General features: G+C 35.2%; 1 protein-coding gene, 1 long non-coding RNA gene and 1 pseudogene across 2 annotated transcripts; 2 read left to right on the top strand and 1 right to left on the bottom strand.

The window, feature by feature from the left end:
- Positions 1-554: 554 nt before the first annotated feature.
- Positions 555-6,491, top strand: LOC105629766 (uncharacterized). The gene is made up of 12 exons (XM_020677569.3): positions 555-755; positions 861-945; positions 1,132-1,263; positions 2,933-3,157; positions 3,244-3,429; positions 3,567-3,772; positions 4,090-4,135; positions 4,217-4,304; positions 4,801-4,886; positions 4,961-5,194; positions 5,361-5,498; positions 5,570-6,491. Exons 1-12 carry the CDS (start codon positions 691-693, stop codon positions 6,278-6,280), a joined length of 2,202 nt encoding a protein of 733 aa, XP_020533228.2. The 5' UTR covers positions 555-690; the 3' UTR covers positions 6,281-6,491.
- Positions 6,492-12,727: 6,236 nt separating this feature from the next.
- Positions 12,728-14,485, top strand: LOC110009051 (uncharacterized). Its single transcript, XR_002283869.3, has 4 exons — positions 12,728-12,744; positions 13,275-13,320; positions 13,402-13,489; positions 13,988-14,485. It is a non-coding gene; the product is annotated as an uncharacterized LOC110009051 (long non-coding RNA).
- A 1,043-nt stretch (positions 14,486-15,528) lies between these two features.
- LOC110008694 (mitogen-activated protein kinase kinase kinase 1-like) lies at positions 15,529-17,748 on the bottom strand (annotated as a pseudogene).
- Positions 17,749-19,524: the final 1,776 nt, after the last annotated feature.

Raw genomic sequence — 19,524 nt, 5'->3', positions numbered from 1 at the left:
ACTAATAGTTACGTATATTAATCCTATAATTTTTTTTTTTTTAATTTGACTCCCTAAATTTTTTTAAATTTTTTTCTCCCCAAGTTTGATTCCTAATTCCACTACTGCTTAAAACAAATCTCATAGTTAAAACTTGAAAGGCATAATTGCGAAGAGAAACCCCTCCAAAAATAAATAAAGGGAAAGAAAATCGTTTCAGCGTGATGGTTTTATCTCAAAACACAAGATAAGTCGTTTAAAAAGTAATAAATAATGTTTTTCTTTTTTCAATTTCTTATTTATATTATATACAATATAATTAATGATGTAAGATAAAGAGTAATGATTTGAGACAATGGTACTTTGATCAAATTATCCTTGACTTGGTTAGAATTTAAAAGAACTAATTGCTTATCTCCAGGTACAAACTTTAAACAACTTATATTTTGAGACAGAGGGGATAGTTGCTTGCAGCATTGGCTATTACCAACCACTCTGTTTATTTATTATTCTTAATAGACCTTATTAAATTAGTAATACAGGGGTATTCTTGGCTTGATAATTGTGAAACCAATGTTACAACGCCTAGCCTAGCTATTTATTCAACTGTATATTACACAGAACTTTCTGATTTTCTCCTTCAGTTCAAGATTTGCGCTCCACACTATAACATAATCTGTTCTTCATCAGGAGAAAAAAACAAAGATATTGATGGCTGAAAAACCTAATCTCAGTATTATAGTTCCCCCTGAAGAAGTTTCAGTTTCCAAGTTCCTGTATGTCTGCTACTTTTTTTTTTTTTTCTCTTTTTCCTGTATTATCTCTCTCTCTCTATATATATATGTATTCGGGTTACATTTTTGGCTGATTTTCGTTTGCAGTACCAAAAATGGTACGTTTATGGATGGCGATCTGCGTGTGAATGGCAATGGACTTCGAATTGGCTCGCCAAGCGAAACTGAAACCGTAAGATTTTGTTAATGTTAACTTTCCACTTAAAATTATTATCTGATATGATGTGTGAATCAATGTAGATTTTAGGTAAGAGAAAAAGCTGAAACGCGGTCAAAAATTTCTTTATATGTAGGAAGGATTGTTGTTGAAGGACAATTGCAATGTTCATTTGTTGAAATTAATAAATTTTGTATTCAGCCACTTCCGATTTCGACATCGGACAGCAAATGGAATATAGCAGAAATATGCAAAATTAAGAAGATCGGCGAGGCAAATAGTATTGTTTGGTTGGCGCAACACAAGAACAAAGAGCAGCTATTTGCATTAAAGGTAATGGCCTTATGCACTTAAAAGAATATATTAGTTCTCTAATGTTCATAAGTTTTGGTCTTCTTTGGCAACATCGTCTAAGTTTGCATTTAGCGTTTTGATTGGAGTTAAAATGGCTAAATGTAAAAATTCACCCCTATATTTTATTAAATATTTAGAGTTGTGCCAATCTAAACTTTGCATGGGACTTATCATTGTGAATTTTGGTAGAATTATGTACCTTTGGTAATAAAATTTTTTTGGTGTTTTTGATTTTTATATGTAAAAAATTAAAATGATGTATGGTTAATATAACTTTTTAAGATAATAATTTTTACATTTTTTAACTATCCAATAAATGTTTAATAGATCTAATTTTACAAATTGGAATTTTCAATAAAATAATTTTGCAAGTTAGAAGTGTTCTATAAATGCAATTTTATAAGTTTAAATATTTAATTTTAAAAGTAAAAAATTTAAGAATACCAAGATTTTTATATAAAACATAAGGATAAATTTATGCATTTGGCCGAATTAAAATATTATATTTTATTAAATGTAATATTTATGTTAGGTAGCGGTGTTAAAGATCGGGAAGTGTTTGATGAAATGTTACTCTTAGTTAATGTCTAACCGGTAAAATAACTCAAAACTACTGCTATAATATTTGTTGAATGATTGGATGTTATCCCTCCGTTCAATATTCATCCAAAAAATTATAATTATTGTTGAAACAGATGAAGTGGCATTATTTTTTCATTATAACTAATATTTTTTAAATTTAATAAAAATTAATTTTTTATAAAATAATGGAGTTACAAACTAATAAATTTTTTATTATAATTAATATTTTTTATAATTATAATATTTTTTAATTTAATAAATATTGAGTTTTTATTAAATAGTTTTTATCTATAAAAAAACTAATGGAGTTATAATAGGGCATAATTAATAAAAATGAATTAAATAACATAGTTACATTAACAAATAGAATTAAAATATTAATTTCAATTTCACTAAAATTTTATTTTATTAAAATTAAATATTTTTATTCTTCGTTTAATTTGAATATATGAGAATTTTAAAGAGAAAAAAATTAATTAACTATATCAGTTGAATTACAATAATTTACTTGCAATGATTAATTTTGCAAATTAATATTTTAATTAATATTTTAGTTTATCATTTGAGAATTTCAAAAAAAAAAAACTTATAATTTTACTTTTTATTTTTTAATTAAAAATAAATAAATAAATTATTTAAATTAAAGCAACACAAATATAAAGTATGTTAATTTTCTTGAAAATTACACTCAATTTAATTTCAAAAAATATTAAATTATAAGGTCTGCTCATCCTGCAGATACATGTCTAGTCTTTCATAAAATCCTCTTGGTAACGGATTAGTGTTACTTGAAGTCTATAATTTTTCATTTAAGGTTTGTTATTAAAATAAAAGTTATCATATTATTTTGAGTCACGTGATGCGATTAAAATTCTATAAACAAAGGGTCTGTTTGGCAAAAAATTAAAATTGTTGGCCAGAATTAAAAAAAAAAAATTTATTGCTTTTGTTACGATGCATTTTGAAATATTAACAAAACACCATATCAGTAAATAAATTTTAGAAAACACCGTTTCCATACTTTTTTTTTTTTTAAAACCCGAATTTTGACTCTATTTATATTCAGGTTATAAAATTGAACCTTGACGATACTGCTCGAAAATCAATTCGGCGGGAATTGGAAATTAATCTGTCAGTGCAATGTCCATATGTTGTCAAGTATTATGAGTCTTTCTATGCAAATGGTGAATTTTCGATTCTTTTGGAGTATATGGATTGCGGAACTTTGGAAGATCTTCTGCAAAATGTAAAACAAATTCCAGAACCATATATTGCAGCCATTTGTAAGCAGGTGAAACATTCTGGAAAATTATAGAATTCCTGAATTTTCATATATAATACTGATTGTATTATTCATTTCCCTATTGTTGCATGCAGGTGCTTGAGGGTTTATCATATCTTCATCATCATGAAAAACACATCATTCACAGGGACTTGAAACCTTCTAATTTATTAATCAATCAGAAAGGAGAAGCAAAGATTAGCGACTTTGGTGTGAGTGCAACATTAGCAAAAACCTATGGACACGCATATACTTATACAGGGACGAGATACTATATGGCTGTGAGTATTTAGCTGTAGTGATGCCAATTTCTTTTCCCTTTTGTTAGAATTTTCCCACTTACCTATGGCTACAAAGTCCCACAATTGTTCTGCTTGCAATTGAAATTTGATAGATGTGTGATTGTTTCATTTTGTAGCCTGAGAGAATTAATGAAGCAAGATATCATGACCACAAAAGCGACATTTGGAGCCTGGGTTTGGTATTTCTGGAGTGTGCAACTGGTCAATTTCCATATGACCGGGAAGACTACTTTCGTTTTCTGAAGACTGTTGTTAACCAAGAACCACCTCGTGCACCTTCTGATCAATTTTCTCCGGAGTTTTGCTCCTTCATATCTTCATGGTAACTCAAGATTATGGTGCTTCCATAAGACTTATTTATAAAGTAATTTTTGATAGTGCTTTTCATGTTTATTATATAATATCCATAACCTCTATGTCTTTGCATATTTTTCATCCTGGAGACCCATTCTTACGAGTATGAAGCAATTTGGAAGAAAATAAACTGTTCAAATTACACTGGTGCCTGTTATTGTTTTCCGTTCTTTCTAATTTTGAAAATTGTGTGTATACATTATATAATAGTTGGTTTTTGCATGCCATTTCTGTTTTCTTTTTAATTAGTTATAGTTCCCATCCTTGAATTAATTATCTTTTCAGTTTGCAGAAAAAACCAGAAGACAGAAAATCAGCACGTCAACTTTTGGTATAGGAAATTGTATCTTTTCATTCTTTTATATAAACATATAAACATGTGCTGATTGAGACCTTTCAATGCAAATACCAGGAAGATCCTTTCTTGAAAAAGTATGAAAGTCAGGGAGTAGATCTCTCAGCTCTCTTCAGAAATACTCTCCACTCTTCTGAAACTTTTGGTAGGTCCAATTTTTTTCTTTTTTCCTTTTGTTAAATCCTATCTTGAAAATCTTCTTATACTTGTGAGTTTAATCCACATCCTATTAAGAGTCACATCTCATAGCTGTAGTAAACTGTGTTAGACAAAAGTTTAACCGAAGGCGGGTAGCAGATGGTGATCAGGTGAGAATATGACCTCAAACTTTTCTAGAGATGTTCATATAGCATGTCCATTTACCATTGAGTTCACCCTGAATTGGACGAAACAGTGATAAAAGAAATGTGTTTCTTGTAATTAGCCCTGAAAAACCGTCAATCCAGAAGAAAAAAAATACAAGCATTGGAGGTGAAGAAAAAGATAAGAAAGCTGAAATGAAATAAAAGAGATTCGATAAAGAACAAATAGAAATTTTCGGTGTTTTCCTTTCTTTTATTCTGAAAGGTCAAGAAGCTAGAGTTCTTTTGCCCTTTCAGCCTTGTCATTTTAACCCTTCTTGGCTATTGTCTGTTTTACAGATGCAACTGAGAAACCCATTCCTGAAGGACCTCCAGTTGAACTAGAATCAACGGAAGAGGCACCAACCCCGAAAAGAAAATCTAATGTACTCATAGTTTCCTCGTTTTGTCATGTGATTCTCTTTCTCTATTTACGAACTTGAAACATCTGATTCTACAGTCTTTCGGAAATCAACCTGGCTTGGAGAGTGAAAAAACTACTGCTTCCATGCCGAATCCTCAGATAGAACAAGCGACTCCTTCAACATCATCGATGAATAAATACATAGGTTCTGAGGTAAGAGTTTCGTCCAAGAGAAAGCATAAAGAGGTGACAAATCAACCAGAAAAAGTAGACTCGTTGCCTCCCAAGAAATCTTTGCCGGTTGTTCAGTCTGAGAGTGTCCAATCTATAGTAAGTTCTCTCCCCAATATTGATAAACCTTCAGTAAGTTCTCTTGAACCTACAGAAACCAGTATTCATAAAAACCAGAAGCCCATTTCTGTTGGTATGTGGCTATGTTCTGAGATTTTCGACCCAATAAGATTAGCTTATAAAATGTCCACAACAAATATGTTAGGGCACTCTCAATATCTTAGTGGATCATTTTCCGGCGTCGATCCTTCCTGAAAATTCGGCTCCATTGGTCTTGAGGACGGAGAATACAACTGTCCAAGCCACTGATTTTTCTGTCTCTCAGTCAAATTCTTCACTGGCAGTAAGTATCGGCTTTCAGTTTCACTCTCAGATATTCATTTCTTGTCTGCTATTAACCATTTCCTATTTCAGGCCGATCTTTCTAAAATAGAAGACGACGAGGACTTTTTTCGACAGATCCTTCTTTCCTTGTCTCAACCAGAGCCTGGCATTCCTACAGCTCCCTTTTCTTCGGTCTTAGCTAACTCGAGCAAAGTGCCCGTGGGGACACAAGTGTTGAATGCTCTGGATATTATCAGGCAGATTTTGGAACAAGGGGACGACGTCTTCACTATTCCCCAATTGTTTGACCGATTTGTTGACAGCTTGGAGACTGTAGTTCGTTATGATGGCGGCGGCCAGATGAACGTTCATAGTTTGACGATCGTCAAGAGTATAGCTCGAGACATTCGGCGCTTAAAAACTGATTTCGATGCCCCTTACGCGTTTGGGATATCCTTAGATCAAAAGAAGAAGCAGCAGGAAGACTTGCATGTCCAGTGCAAGTCAACTATCCAGGCTGGGCTGGCCAAGACGATGGAGAGGAAAGCTGTCTCCGCCAAAGTCATAGAGCTTGAAGCTAGACTAGCCGAAATGAAAGTAAAGGAGATGGCACTTAAGGCTGAAGTCAACAGTTTAAAAGACAAGGTGGAGGCCCAACAAGAAAACCTCCGTTCACTGGCATCCTCGATTTCAGCAGATGAGAAAGAACAAGAAAGGCTACTTGCAAAAAAAGAATTGGCCTGTCAAGCACTGCTGGACTTTGGTGCTAGTATCTTCCCGTCCGATGAGACTCCTCCTTAATATTATCTTCTTTTTTTTTTTTTTTTTTTTTTTTATGTATTCTAAGCTTTGCCTCTGTATCTGCCACTGTGGATCTGGTGACGCACGTTAAGGATATAGAAATAGAATTCAATTGTGTTAGGTTGTTAGTTGTAAACATTGGTGGCCCATTAAATCCTAGTATCGGGAATATAACCTTCCCCTTCTTTTAAAAGAGAAAGTTATTTTGATTTATGGAGAGCCTAACATCTGAGATACCTCTTTTAAAAACAGAAATCTGCGATTTTATCATTGTACAATTGGCTGGTCAGAATGATCTCTATGATGTTGATATATGATATTATGGTTTGTGGTGATAAAATATAATGTTGAGTTGGATCACCATTGTAAATCCAATGAGACATATAAATTTAAAATGGTGGTTGCATTGTTGTGGACTGTGGAGTCATTACTGAGCTGATCATTTCCAAGTGATTTTTTTATCAGCCATCTCCATAAAATGCGTATTTTGATCTGTATGCAGAGTACTCTCTTGTTTGAGCAAAACAATCAAAACTTTGTTTGCTCAGAAATCCATTTAAACTGACCATTTTTATTCTTATATTCTGTTGACTTGAAATATATTATTATCCACGGCTTTCAGCAATGTTTTTCTTGGAATTTTGCGGGTTTTCTTCGTGCCGCTCAGGCATCTGAATTTAATGTGGAGGCAGCTCAGACAAAGATTGTTTGAAATAATTATAACAATATCAATAGTAATGACAACAATAGTAGGACCCAATTTCAATAGCACCTTGTTTGGAATAAATGAATTCCACCAACATCAATAGTAATGCTGTTTTTTTCCCTCCTCTTGTTAGAATCTTTTCACTTACCTATTGCTACAAAAAGTTCCACAATTGTTCTGCTTGCACTTGAAATTTCATACATGTGTGATTGTTTGTTTCGTAGCCTGAAAGAATTAAAGAAGATAGATATGACCACAAAAGCGACATTTGGAGCCTGGGTTTGGTATTTCTGGAGTGTGCAACTGGTCAATTTCCATATGACCGTGCAGACTACTTTCGTTTTCTGAAGACTGTTGTTAACCAAGAACCACCTCGTGCACCTTCTGATCAATTTTCTCCAGAGTTTTATTAAAATATCACCGATTAATTTAAAAAAGATAACCACTAAAATGGATTACTACAATAAAGATAAATACTCGGCAAGCTTAAAGCCCAAAACCCCAAGCCCAAAGTTGGAGGTCCAAGCCTACATTCTAGAATACTCCACAATTTTTCACACATGAGATGTAATGAAAATATCTTACCTAACTCTAGAATGTTCCTTGTAATCTAGACCGTCCATTTTTGTAAACAAATCTTAGCCGTACATTGAGGAGGTGGAAATGCCTATAAATACACCCCTCCTCTCATTTGTAACCAACCAAGCAAACACAAAACAAAAACCAAGTAAGGAATCATTTCCTTAAGCTTTGTGAATGTTTGCTTCTTATTAATACAATTATATTTGGTGTTTTGTGTTACTATTATTTTGGTTTCCTTTCCCGTTATTATTTTTGGTGTTATAAATTATTAATCAATCTTAGAGTTTATCACTACACTTATATCCAACAAGTGGTATCAGAGCATTAATCCCAACAAATGGTATCAGAGCCTGGTTGTAGTGGTAGTTGTTGTAGCCGTGATATTTTGTGGTGTTCATTTACAAGTGTAGAGTATCGTTACTCTGCTGGAATTAACAGTCGGGGACTGTTGTTGAAGCAAGATTCACAAGCAAGGATTGTGATCTTGATTGGTCAAGGACCGTTGTGCATTAGTTAGTGTCAGAACACCGGTACCTAATGGCGGATTTTTCTGGAGTTGCTAATAGCATCGAGAAGCTAAATAGCAATAATTACGGGAACTGGAGTACCCGTATGAGATATTATCTCATAGGTCAAGACTTATGGGATATCGTTGGAGGAGATAATATTACACCACCAGTTGGGGATGCGAAAGCTCTGAAAGAGTGGGAGAAAAAATGCGGGAAGGCGATGTATGTGCTGACAGTTGCAGTAGAAGATGAGCAGATGCAACGAATCAAGTAGGCTAAAACACCAAAGGAAGCATGGGACATTCTCAAGTCTGCTTTTGCCGAGAAGAACGAAGTAAAATTGCAACGGCTCGAAAACGAGTTATTCTCAATCTCGCAACAGAATCTCACTGTAAGTCACTACTTTTCTAAAGTAAAATCTTTATGTAGGAGATTTCGAAATTAGATCCAGACAACGAGATCAATGAGACAAGGATGAGGAGGATCATCATCCATGGTCTAAGACTTGAGTTTAAGGGTCTTGTGACTGCTACTCGTGGTTGGGCTACACAACTAACCTTAGACGAGTTAGAGAATATCTTATCCAATGAAGAGACTTTAGACGAAAAAATGTCTAAAGTAGCTTTGAAGGATGATGAGAAAGCTCTCTTCGCTAAAAAGAGGGGATTTCGAAACGTTACAAGAGTAGATGGTGGAAAAGAAAGTAACAATCAATAAGGATGGAGAAAGCAAAAGTGGAGACCATCACAGCAAGGGAGAGCAACGCCAGGTCAAAGGAAAGATGACTGGCGAGAAAGTGATCGTTGCTATAAGTGCAACAAAAGAGGATATTTCGCCCAAGAATGTTGAAGTAGACGAGTAGAAGGAAACACAACATCAACCCAGAATGAGCAACAAAGTGAAGAGGAATGAGATATTCACAGTTTCTTTGTTCAGGAGGAAGAATATTCTCTACAAAAGCCAGTAGAGATGATGATGAAAGGACCCGAGCAGGAGTCGTCATTAATATCTGTAAGTGATAGAATCAACTATGATGATGATTGGATAATTGATTCTGGAAGTTCTAATCACATGACAAGAAACAAGGAGAAATTATCAGATGTATCCGATTATAATGGAGGTCGTGTTGTAGTCACAGCTAATAACACGAGATTGCCAATAGCTCACATTGGAAAGACAACCATTGTTTCTCCCTCCAGTAAAGAGAAAATGGAGTTACAGATGGTTTACCATGTGCCAAGGATGAAGAAAAACTTGCTCTCTGTATCACAAATAGCAAGTGCAGGTAATTATGTGATGTTCGGTCCTGATAATGTGAAGGTTTATCGTAACCTTAAATTAATCGGAGATCCAGTCATGGAAGGATGGCGAGTAGAATCAATCTACGTCATGTCAGCACAAGAAACCTATGTTGACAGAACAAGGAAGAGATGGAGTTACAGATGGTTTACCATGTGCCAAGGATGAAGAAAAACTTGCTCACTATATCACAAATAGCAAGTGCAGGTAATTATGTGGTGTAATGTGAAGGTTTATCGTAACCTTAAATTAATCGGAGATCCAGTCATGGAAGGACGGCGAGTAGAATCAATCTATGTCATGTCAGCACAAGAAGCCTATGTTGACAGAACAAGGAAGAGTGAGACAGCTGACTTGTGGCACGCTCGTCTGGGACATGTTAGTTATCACAAGCTTAAGGTGATGATGAAGAAGTCCATGCTTAAAGGTCTTCCTCAGTTGGAATGCCGAGAAGACACTATATGTGCTGGATGCCAGTATGGAAAAGCTCACCAACTTCCCTTTGAAGAGTCAAAACATAGAGCCAAGGTGCCATTAGAGTTAATACATTTGGATGTTCTTGGACGGATCAAGCAACCTACAAACAGTAATATGAGGTACATGATTACTTTCGTCGATGACCACTCGAGATATGTTTGGGTAGATTTCATGCTAGAGAAGTCAGAAGCTTTTGAAAAATTCAAAGCTTTCAAGAAGAAATTTTAAAAAGAAGTCGGGAATAAAATTAGATGCCTTCGCACCGACAATGGTGGAGAGTACACGTCTGACGAATTCACTAAATATTGCCAAGAGCAAGGCATTCAAAGGCAATTCACATGTCCAAGAACACCACAGCAGAATGGAGTTGCTGAGAGAAAGAATCGACACCTAGTGGAGATCTGCAGGAGTTTGCTCCATGCGAAGAATGTGCCAAATAGATTTTGGGCAGAGTGCATGAAGACAGTTATGTACGTCACCAACAGACTACCTCAAGCAAGACTGGAGTTTACATCCCCATTCCAGAAATTGTGGAACATTAAACCAACTGTAAGTCATTTTTGTGTTTTTGGATGCGTGTGTTATGTCTTCGTTCCGGATGAACTTCGAAGCAAGTTTGACAAAAAGGCACTTCACTACATATTCTTTGGTTATGATGAGCAAAGAAAAGGCTGGAGATGTTGTGATCCTACAACTAACAAGTGCCAAATTTCACGAAACGTGGTCTTTGATGAGACATCATCTTGGTGGTCATCTGAAGCAACTCTGCTACCAGACTTAAAAGAAATTCAAGAAAAGGTTGAAAAGAAGATAAGAGAGGGAGAGTTCATCCCAGAGAAAGGTCAAGGAGAGCCAACCAGAGTTCAAGAGAAATCGAAGAGCCCATGGAAGATAGGTGCATACGAACAACAGCAGCCAAGTCAAGAAGAACAAGATCTAGATTATCCTCTACTTTGGCGATCGGGTCGAGAAAGAAGGCCTAATCCAAAATATGCAAATGCTGCTATAGCAGAGATAAAGGAGCCAACAACTTATGAAGAAGCATCAAAGAAGATGGAGTGGACTACTGCGATGGAAGAAGAAATTGCTGCTTTGTAGGAAAATCAAACATGGGAATTAGTGCCAAAACCAAGAGATGTGAAACCCATCTCTTGCAAATGGGTCTACAAAATCAAAACTCGCCCAGATGGATCAATTGAGCGATACAAAGCAAGACTGGTTGCTCATGGATTTTCTCAGCAATATGGCTTGGACTATGACGAGACATTTAGTCTAGTTGCCAAGATCACTAGTGTGCGTGTATTACTAGCTTTGGCAGCTAGTAAGTCATGGCCTTTGTGGCAGATGGATGTGAAGAACGCATTCTTACATGGTGAAGTTGATCATGAAATTTACATGGAGCAACCACCAGGGTTCAGAGGTCGTGAGAATCCTAACTATGTGTGCAAAAGCGAAGGAAAGCTCTTTATGGTTTAAAACAAGCACCGAGGGCTTGGTATGGCAAGATTGCAGAATTTCTTGTCAAGAATGGTTATGTTATGACACTAGCAGACTCTAGTTTATTTGTAAAAGATCGGGAAGGAAGACTAGCTATAGTGCTAGTATATGTTGATGATTTAATAGTCACTGGCGACAACATCGAAGATATTCACCTCATCCGAGAGAATTTGGCTACTCATTTCAAGATGAAAGAGCTAGGTAAGGTCAGGCATTTCCTTGGATTGGAGATAGAAGAAGCCAAGGAAGGTTTGTGCCTCGGACAACAGAAGTATGCAAGAGATCTACTAAAGAGGTTTGGAATGATGGAATGCAAGCCAATATCCACTCCAATGGATGCTAATGTCAAGCTGTGTGCTCATGAAGGGAATGATCTCGAGGATGCTACTATGTATAGACAACTAGTGGAAAGCCTAATTTATCTCACTATGACACGGCCAGACATTTCCTTTGCAGTTGGAGTAGTCAGCCGATTTATGCAGAAGCCTAAGAAACCTCACTTGGAAGCAGTTCGAAGAATATTAAGATGTGTCAAAAGTACAATCGATTATGGGATCTTTTACAAGAGAGGTGAAATTATCAAGTTGGAAGGATATTGCGATGCTGATTATGCGGGAGATCACGACACTCGGCGCTCGACAATAGGCTATGCATTTAGTCTTGGTTCAGGAGTAATCTCTTGGTACAGCAAGAGACAACCTACAATGTCGCTTTCCACAATAGAAGTTGAGTATCGGGCAGCAGCAACAGCAGCTCAAGAACGTGTTTGGTTGTCACAGCTTATGAACGATCTGCATCAACCCATCGACTATTCCATTCCGTTAAATTGTGATAATCGTTTGGCTATACACATGGCTGAGAATCCGGTGTTTCATGCGAGAACAAAACACGTGGAGGTTCACTATCACTTTATCAGAGAGAAGGTTCTATAAGGAGAGATTAAAATGAAATATATCAAGACGAATGATCAACCAGCTGATATCTTTACAAAGAGTTTAAACGCAAATAAATATGAAGATTTTCACCAACAGTTGGGAATGATGAAGAAAGAGAAATTAATCGTTGAGGGAGAGTATTAAAATATCACCGATTAATTTAGAAAAGATAACCACCAAAATGGGTTACTACAATAAAAATAAATACTTGGCAAGCTTAAAGCCCAAAACCCCAAGCCCAAAGTTGGAGGTCCAAGCCCACATTCTAGAATACTCCACAATTTTCCACACATGAGATGTAATGAAAATATCTTATCTAACTCTAGAATGTTCCTTGTAATCTAGACCGTCCATTTTTGTAAACAAATCTTAGCCGTACATTGATGAGGTGGAAATGCCTATAAATACAACCCCTCCTCTCATTTGTAACCAACCAAGCGAACACAAAACAAAAACCAAGTAAGTAATTCTTTCTTTAAGCTTTGTGAATGTTTGCTTCTTATTAATATAATTATATTTGGTGTTTTGTGTTACTATTATTTTGGTTGCCTTTTCCGTTATTATTTTTGGTGTTATAAATTATTAATCAATCTTGGAGTTTATCACTACACTTATATCCAACAAGTGGTATGCATTAATCCCAACAAGTTTTGCTCCTTCATATCTTCATGGTAAGTAAAGATTATGGTGCTTCCATAAGACTTATTTATAAAATAATTTTTTATAGTGCTTTTCATGTTTATTATATAATATCCATAACCTCTATGTCTTGGCATAATTATCATCCTGGAGATCCATTCTTATGAGTATGAAGCAATTTGGAAGAAAATAAACTGTTCAAATTACACTGGTGCCTGTTATTGTTTTCCGTTCTTTCTAATTTTGAAAATTGTGTGTATACATTATATAATAGTTGGTTTTTGCATGCCATTTCTGTTATCTTTTTAATTACTTATAGTTCCCATCCTGGAATTAATTATCCTTTTCAGTTTGCAGAAAAAACCAGAAGACAGAAAATCAGCACGTCAACTTTTGGTATAGGAAATTGTATCTGTTCATTCTTTTATAAAAACATATAAGCATGTGCTGATTGAGACCTTTCAATCCAAATACCAGGAAGATCCTTTCTTGAAAACGTATGAAAGTCAGCGAGTAGATCTCCCAGCTTTCTTCAAAAATGCTCTCCACTCTTCTGAAACTTATGGTAGGTCCAATTTTTTTTTTTCTTTTGTTAAATCCTATCTTGAAAATCTTCTTATACTTGTGAGTTTAATCCACATCCTATTGAGAGTCACATCTCATAGCTGTAGTAAACTGTGATAGACTAGAGCTTAACGAAAGTGGTTGGAGATGGTGATCGAGTGAGAATATGACCTCGAATTTCGCCAGAGATGTTCATATTTATAGCATGTCCATTTACCATTGCGTTCACCCTAAATTGGATGAAAGAGTTATAAGTGTAGACTTTAATTGAGTAATGAAACTAACATGTTTGAATGTGTAGAGTTGGAGGAGTCAATAATTCAGGTTTAGATATTTAGGCCTTGAAAAACCGCCAACCTAGAAGGAAAAACACAGGCGTTGAAGGTGAAGAAAAAGATAAGAAAGCAGGAAATAAATAATAAAGATTTGATAGAGAAAATTTTCTCCTGAAATCGACCAATCTTGTGTTTCCGTTTGTGCTCATTTGTCTGTTTTGCAGAGGCAATTGAGAAGTCGATTTGTCCAGAATCAGCTTTTCCGGTTGAACTAGAGTCAAAGGAAGAGGCACCAACTCCGAAAAGAAAATCACATGTACTACTCGGGTTGTCATTATATGACTCTCTTTCTCTATGTACTAACCTCCGGAAATCAGCCTGCCTCGAAGAGTGAAATAACTACTGCTTCCATGCCGTCTCCTCAGATAGAACAAGCAACGTCTTCACCAAGATCGATGAACATTAAATACATGGGTTCTGAGGTAGGAGTCTCTTCCAAGAGAAAGGATAAAGAGGTGACAGATGAACCAGAAAAAGTAGACTCGTCGCTTTCCAAGAAATCTTCGCGGGTCAATCTTCAACTTTTAGCTATCCCTTCACACTGTCCACAGTCGGTGGTTCAGTCTGACCTGAGAGTGTCCGATCTATTGTGGCAAATGTGGTCATGGAAGTGTGCTATCCCAAAACTGATAAACCTATAGTAATTTCTCTTTAACCTCTTATTTTTCAATACCAGCATGTATGCCTCCATGATTTTATTCCTATTTTATTTTGGACAAATAAAATAAATATATATATATATATATATTTTAAATAATTAAAATAATCAATTAACTAAATAACCAAAATCATTTTTTATTTTATAATTGATCCCTGTGAGTTTTCACATTCTGATTTTAAATAAATTTTTTCATTTTCAATACTATGAAAAATGTCTTTCATCATTCGTTAAACCATCTCCCATATTTCTATTTTTATAAGTGAAAAATCATTCTAACGAACTACAACAACTAAAAGCCGATATACACGTACTAAATATTTTAGAGTGCCTTAAAAATTTTTTACCGTTATTTAGCACTTAAACGGTTTCGTATTGACTTTCAGAATTTATTTCAGGAGCTAGCTCCTAACATGCTTGACTTCTTTTCTTCAATCAATGATTTGCCTAAAGAGCTTGGTCAGGATGAAATGGAAATCATAGATGTTCCTAAAAGTCCACGTGCGCGTCATGGTCATTCTAATGATCTTTCAATCAAGCTGAACAAAACAATGGACCGAGTTCGTGCCTTTGCAGAGCAAGGCCTTGCTTTCATCCTAGACGAACAACAAAGTAACCAATTTCTGGAAGACATCAAGTTCTTGGCGGAGCATTCTGAAATATATTATTATCCACGGCTTTCAGCAATGTTTTTCTTGGTATTTTGCGGGTTTCCTTTGTGCCACTCAGGCATCTGAAATTAATGTGGAGGCAGCTCAGACAGAGATTGTTTGGAATAATTATAACAATATCAATAGTAATGACAAAAATAGTAAGATCCAATTTCATTAACACCTTATTTGGAATAAATGAATTCCACAACAATAGTACAAATTATACATAAAATTTTCATATGGTTACAATCTGTACAATCCATGAATTCCACTATACGATTCATTTATAACCAAGCATTAGTGGGTCAGTTTAAAATCAGAGCTGAAATAAACATTAATCACTAAAGCATTAGTGGTCACTGACCTAATGCTGCAATTCAAGCTGAAATTAACGCAGTTGTTTTGGCAGGTGGTGCTGCTTCCTGTGACCTTTTAACAAATGGTTGCTCTAAAAGCTGGTGGTAGTCGGACGTTCCTTTGGATTAACTAGGAGGCATTTCAGGATAAAGTCCTGCGAATCAGCAGAGAGATAATCAGGAATAGAAGGCAGTCTACCTTCTCCAATCCAATACCATATCGTCCATGGTTCTAAATGACAGTATGGATGTTCTTTGGTTAACATCTCCAAGACAGTGCAGCCAAGACTCCATATATCAGCTTCAAGTCCAAACCCTCCATATTTTGTCAAATCAATGACCTCATGAGCGCACCAGGCTGGAGTCCCTCTGCCTGACTTGCGAAGATTCTTCAATTCACTCACCTTTGCTAATCCAAAATCAGCAATTTTCACAACTCCATTCTCATTCAACAGTAAGTTTGCACATTTAATGTCTCCGTGCACAACATTTTGCTCATGGAGATACTCCAGACCTTTCGGTATCTGTTTGGTGTAGTAGGAAACTTGGGAATCATTAAGGGGAAACTCTCGGTAAACTTTATCAAGGGAGCCTCCATTTACAAACTCAAGAAAAACATAGAGATTTGCTTCCTCCCTTTTTTGTGCCAAAATATTCAACTATATGTTCATGATGTAGTTGACATAATAAATCAATCTCATGCTCAATTGAGCTGACTTTTTGTGCATCAGTAAGTGGAACTTTCTTTGCAGCAAAAAGGAAACCATCTGGATCAGCAATTCCTTTATAGACTTCTCCAAATGACCCACTCCCCAACATTGAGCCCCTTTGCCAATTCTTAATATTACGACCAAGTATTTTGACCTGCCAATTATCAACATGTATTTTTTACACCTTATATTGTTAGAATGTTAAGTTCTTGCAAGTTGAATAGTGATAGTACTGATGTAAGAAAACTGGTGTTCAACATATTACAACAAGTTCTTGCAGGTTGAAGATCAATTGAGAAGTTTTGGCACTATTGTTGAAAGTAATAGGACTAACATTTCTGCTATTGTTAGGCACTGACAATACTATAAAATTGATTTCTAGAAGAACATCACTAATGTTTAGCTGCTTTGAAGCTTCTATGATTAGGACATGTGAAATTCACCTACTAAGTCTTAGACAACAGAAATCTAGTATACAGGGGAAAGCCCTTACCTTTTGGTAATGAGACAACAGAGGATCAACCTCGGCTTCCCTCTCCATTTTGCCATTAGTATTTTCTGCACTATGATAAGGTCTTTGGGGTCCATGCAATACTTGATTAATGTCTTCAACCTGTAATCCTCTAAAACACATCAATTCTTTGATTGGCACACCAAAAACATTGGCAAAGCCATTTGCGAAACGTGATACCTGTTTATATATAACAGAGCGAAGTTCAAGAACCTAGCTGTACCCTAATTGAATTCAGAGAATCCCAAATCTTGTGAATTATTGAACTTACCAGGATCTTGTTATCAAATCTACTATCCAAATATGAATCATTCAACTGGTCGTTCTGCTGCGATAGAAACTCGAGATCCAATGCCACACCTACTCTCACTCTATATATCAAAGCTAATGCAATCACTTTGCCAGCAAATTCCGCACATTGATGGTGGAAGGGAGCTGGGGTGAACTCTGTTTATACACACATATATATATATGAAAGGAACTGGGTTTAATTTCACTAAAATAAGAGGTCTCCTCTCTAATTGCATAATAAGCGAGTTTGACAATTTACCGAGGTTCAGATAGAACCTAGTAGGATCATCTGAACACGCCAGAAAAAGGCGATTGTTTGAGTTGAATATAGCTTGACTTGACTTACACAGCCAGTCCTGCAAAACTTGAGGATCTGTAAATTTCTTGTTCTTGAATACTCTGAACAAATCAGTGTCCAGATTCTTAGACCAATTAACAAGCTCCTGAATCAACTCTATAGCAGGTTCTTTTACTTCAGAGATCATCAACAAAACTAAATCCATCCTGGATTCAGAATCAGTCACATCATTGTGCTCAAGAAGCCACCGATAGTCATAGTCATCTTTTCTATCAGCGAATCGAAGAACCAGTGCACGTATTGCAACCTTTGTCTTTTTTAATACGTCCCAAAATTCTGTCTCTGCACCCTCAAGAAATTTAGAAATGAAATTCAGTTCTTCCAAAATGGGAAGATACAGAGACCATTCAGAGCGGACATTTTCTTCATTAATCTTTTCTTCCTGTGTAAGATCATTGATCTTTCCTTCCCACTATGGTCTATCTGAAGTGCTTTAAGCCGGTGCTCCATCTTTACCAACAACTTAAGAAATACAGAATGCAGAGAATCCATTTTTCCTTCACAAATAGAATTACTCTCTGGAGTAGGAGAAGAGTTAAATTCTTGAATTGCCTGAAACAGAAGGCGTGAGAATACCTTGAAGTCCTTAAAATCACTCAAGAACGACTCTGTGTTCTCCTTGCTTGAAGGTGAAGTGGTGCACCAATCTAAATCCCGAACCAACCTGTATTGCAAATCTTCAACGATGAATGGAATCTGGGAAATCGTTTGCATTTTATATTTAAAACGGAGCAAGTAATTTCCCTTTTCAGCTAAATCTCTTGAACGACGAACCGTTAGGATATACAGAGGATCCTCACGACAAAATTTGGTCCTCATAGACAAACATAATTGTAAGACGACAGAGGCACGTTCGTCAAGGCAACTTGCTAGATGAGGCGCAGTAATCAATTGCAGAAGATACCGAATATAGTCATTGCCTTTCTTTCTGTGCATCCCATTTTGCGAATTGTAAAGCGTCACGAAAGTCTGCAAAATACCAGACTCAATTAGTGCTTTCAAAACGCTCTGGAATATCGCAGTCGTCCAGAAAATTTTCAATGAAGCACGTTAAACATGCGCGCCCAGTAGGTTTGCCTTGACGTATCGCATCTCACGTTGAAATTATGGCCTTAATGAAGTCGTATGGATCAAATGAGGTCGATGAGAGTTTGGCCATTCTTTACTGTGGATGAATGACGGAGAGGGAGGAAATAATGCTAACTGATTCTTGATTGCCTTCTGGGTTAGGGAAAGTCAAATTGAAGTATTTTTGGTTATTTTCTTTTTACAGCAATAATTACTTTTCAAAATTCAAACCATCCTTAAATCGATTTAAATATTTTCTTAAACCACTATTATTATACAAATTTCCAAAACAAACAATCAACACGCCTCGTAGAAAGTCATAGATAGTGGCTTTATTTTTTTTTTTTTTTAAAGTTATTAAACATAAACAATTGCAGACTCTTTTCATGATATTTATGGCGATTAAGAAAATAATTTATTTTAAAATATTTATCACATTTATAATTTTAATCAGTAATAAATTTTTTTTTATATATTTATTTTTTATATATAATTAATAATTATTATTTTAATTTAATAATTTTTAAAAAAATTAATATTAAATTAAAAATAATATAATCAATTTATTATAATTTAAATAAATTTAATTATTTTATTAAAAAATATAAAATTTTAAACGTGTCAAATATTATAAATCACAATACTACCAATAATAATGGTTTGTAAATAAAGAGACCGCCATCGTTTGATTCTGGAAGACAACGCTCATTTCACGCGCATAGTCTGAAGCCTGAAGCCTGAAGCCTGAAGTCTGAAGTTAAGCTAGCCTGGACATAATTTTTGATGTCTAATTCATTGATGGCAATTCATGGAAAATATATTTTTATTTAATTAATTGGACGGTGGAATACCTACCATTTAATAATAGGAAATCGTAGCATGGTTTAATTAAACATCTTAATTATCCTGAATTCTAATATTTTTTTATGATATATTCTATTTTAATTAATTATCTTTATTTTTTTAAAATTAAAAATATTTTAATTCTTATAAAATATTGACTACAAATAAATATTCCATTCAAAAGTCATCACTTACCACCAAGTAGAAAATGTTCTTCTAAACTTGCTGCTTCAGTGTTCATATTATTTTGCAA

This window comes from Jatropha curcas, chromosome 6, assembly GCF_041381405.1.
Source record: "Jatropha curcas cultivar XTBG-Jc1 chromosome 6, XTBG_Jcur_1.0, whole genome shotgun sequence".
NCBI classification, from domain to species: Eukaryota; Viridiplantae; Streptophyta; class Magnoliopsida; order Malpighiales; family Euphorbiaceae; genus Jatropha; species Jatropha curcas.
The sequence above is the reverse complement of the archived record's forward strand: the minus strand, read 5'-3'. Positions and strand labels throughout refer to the sequence as shown.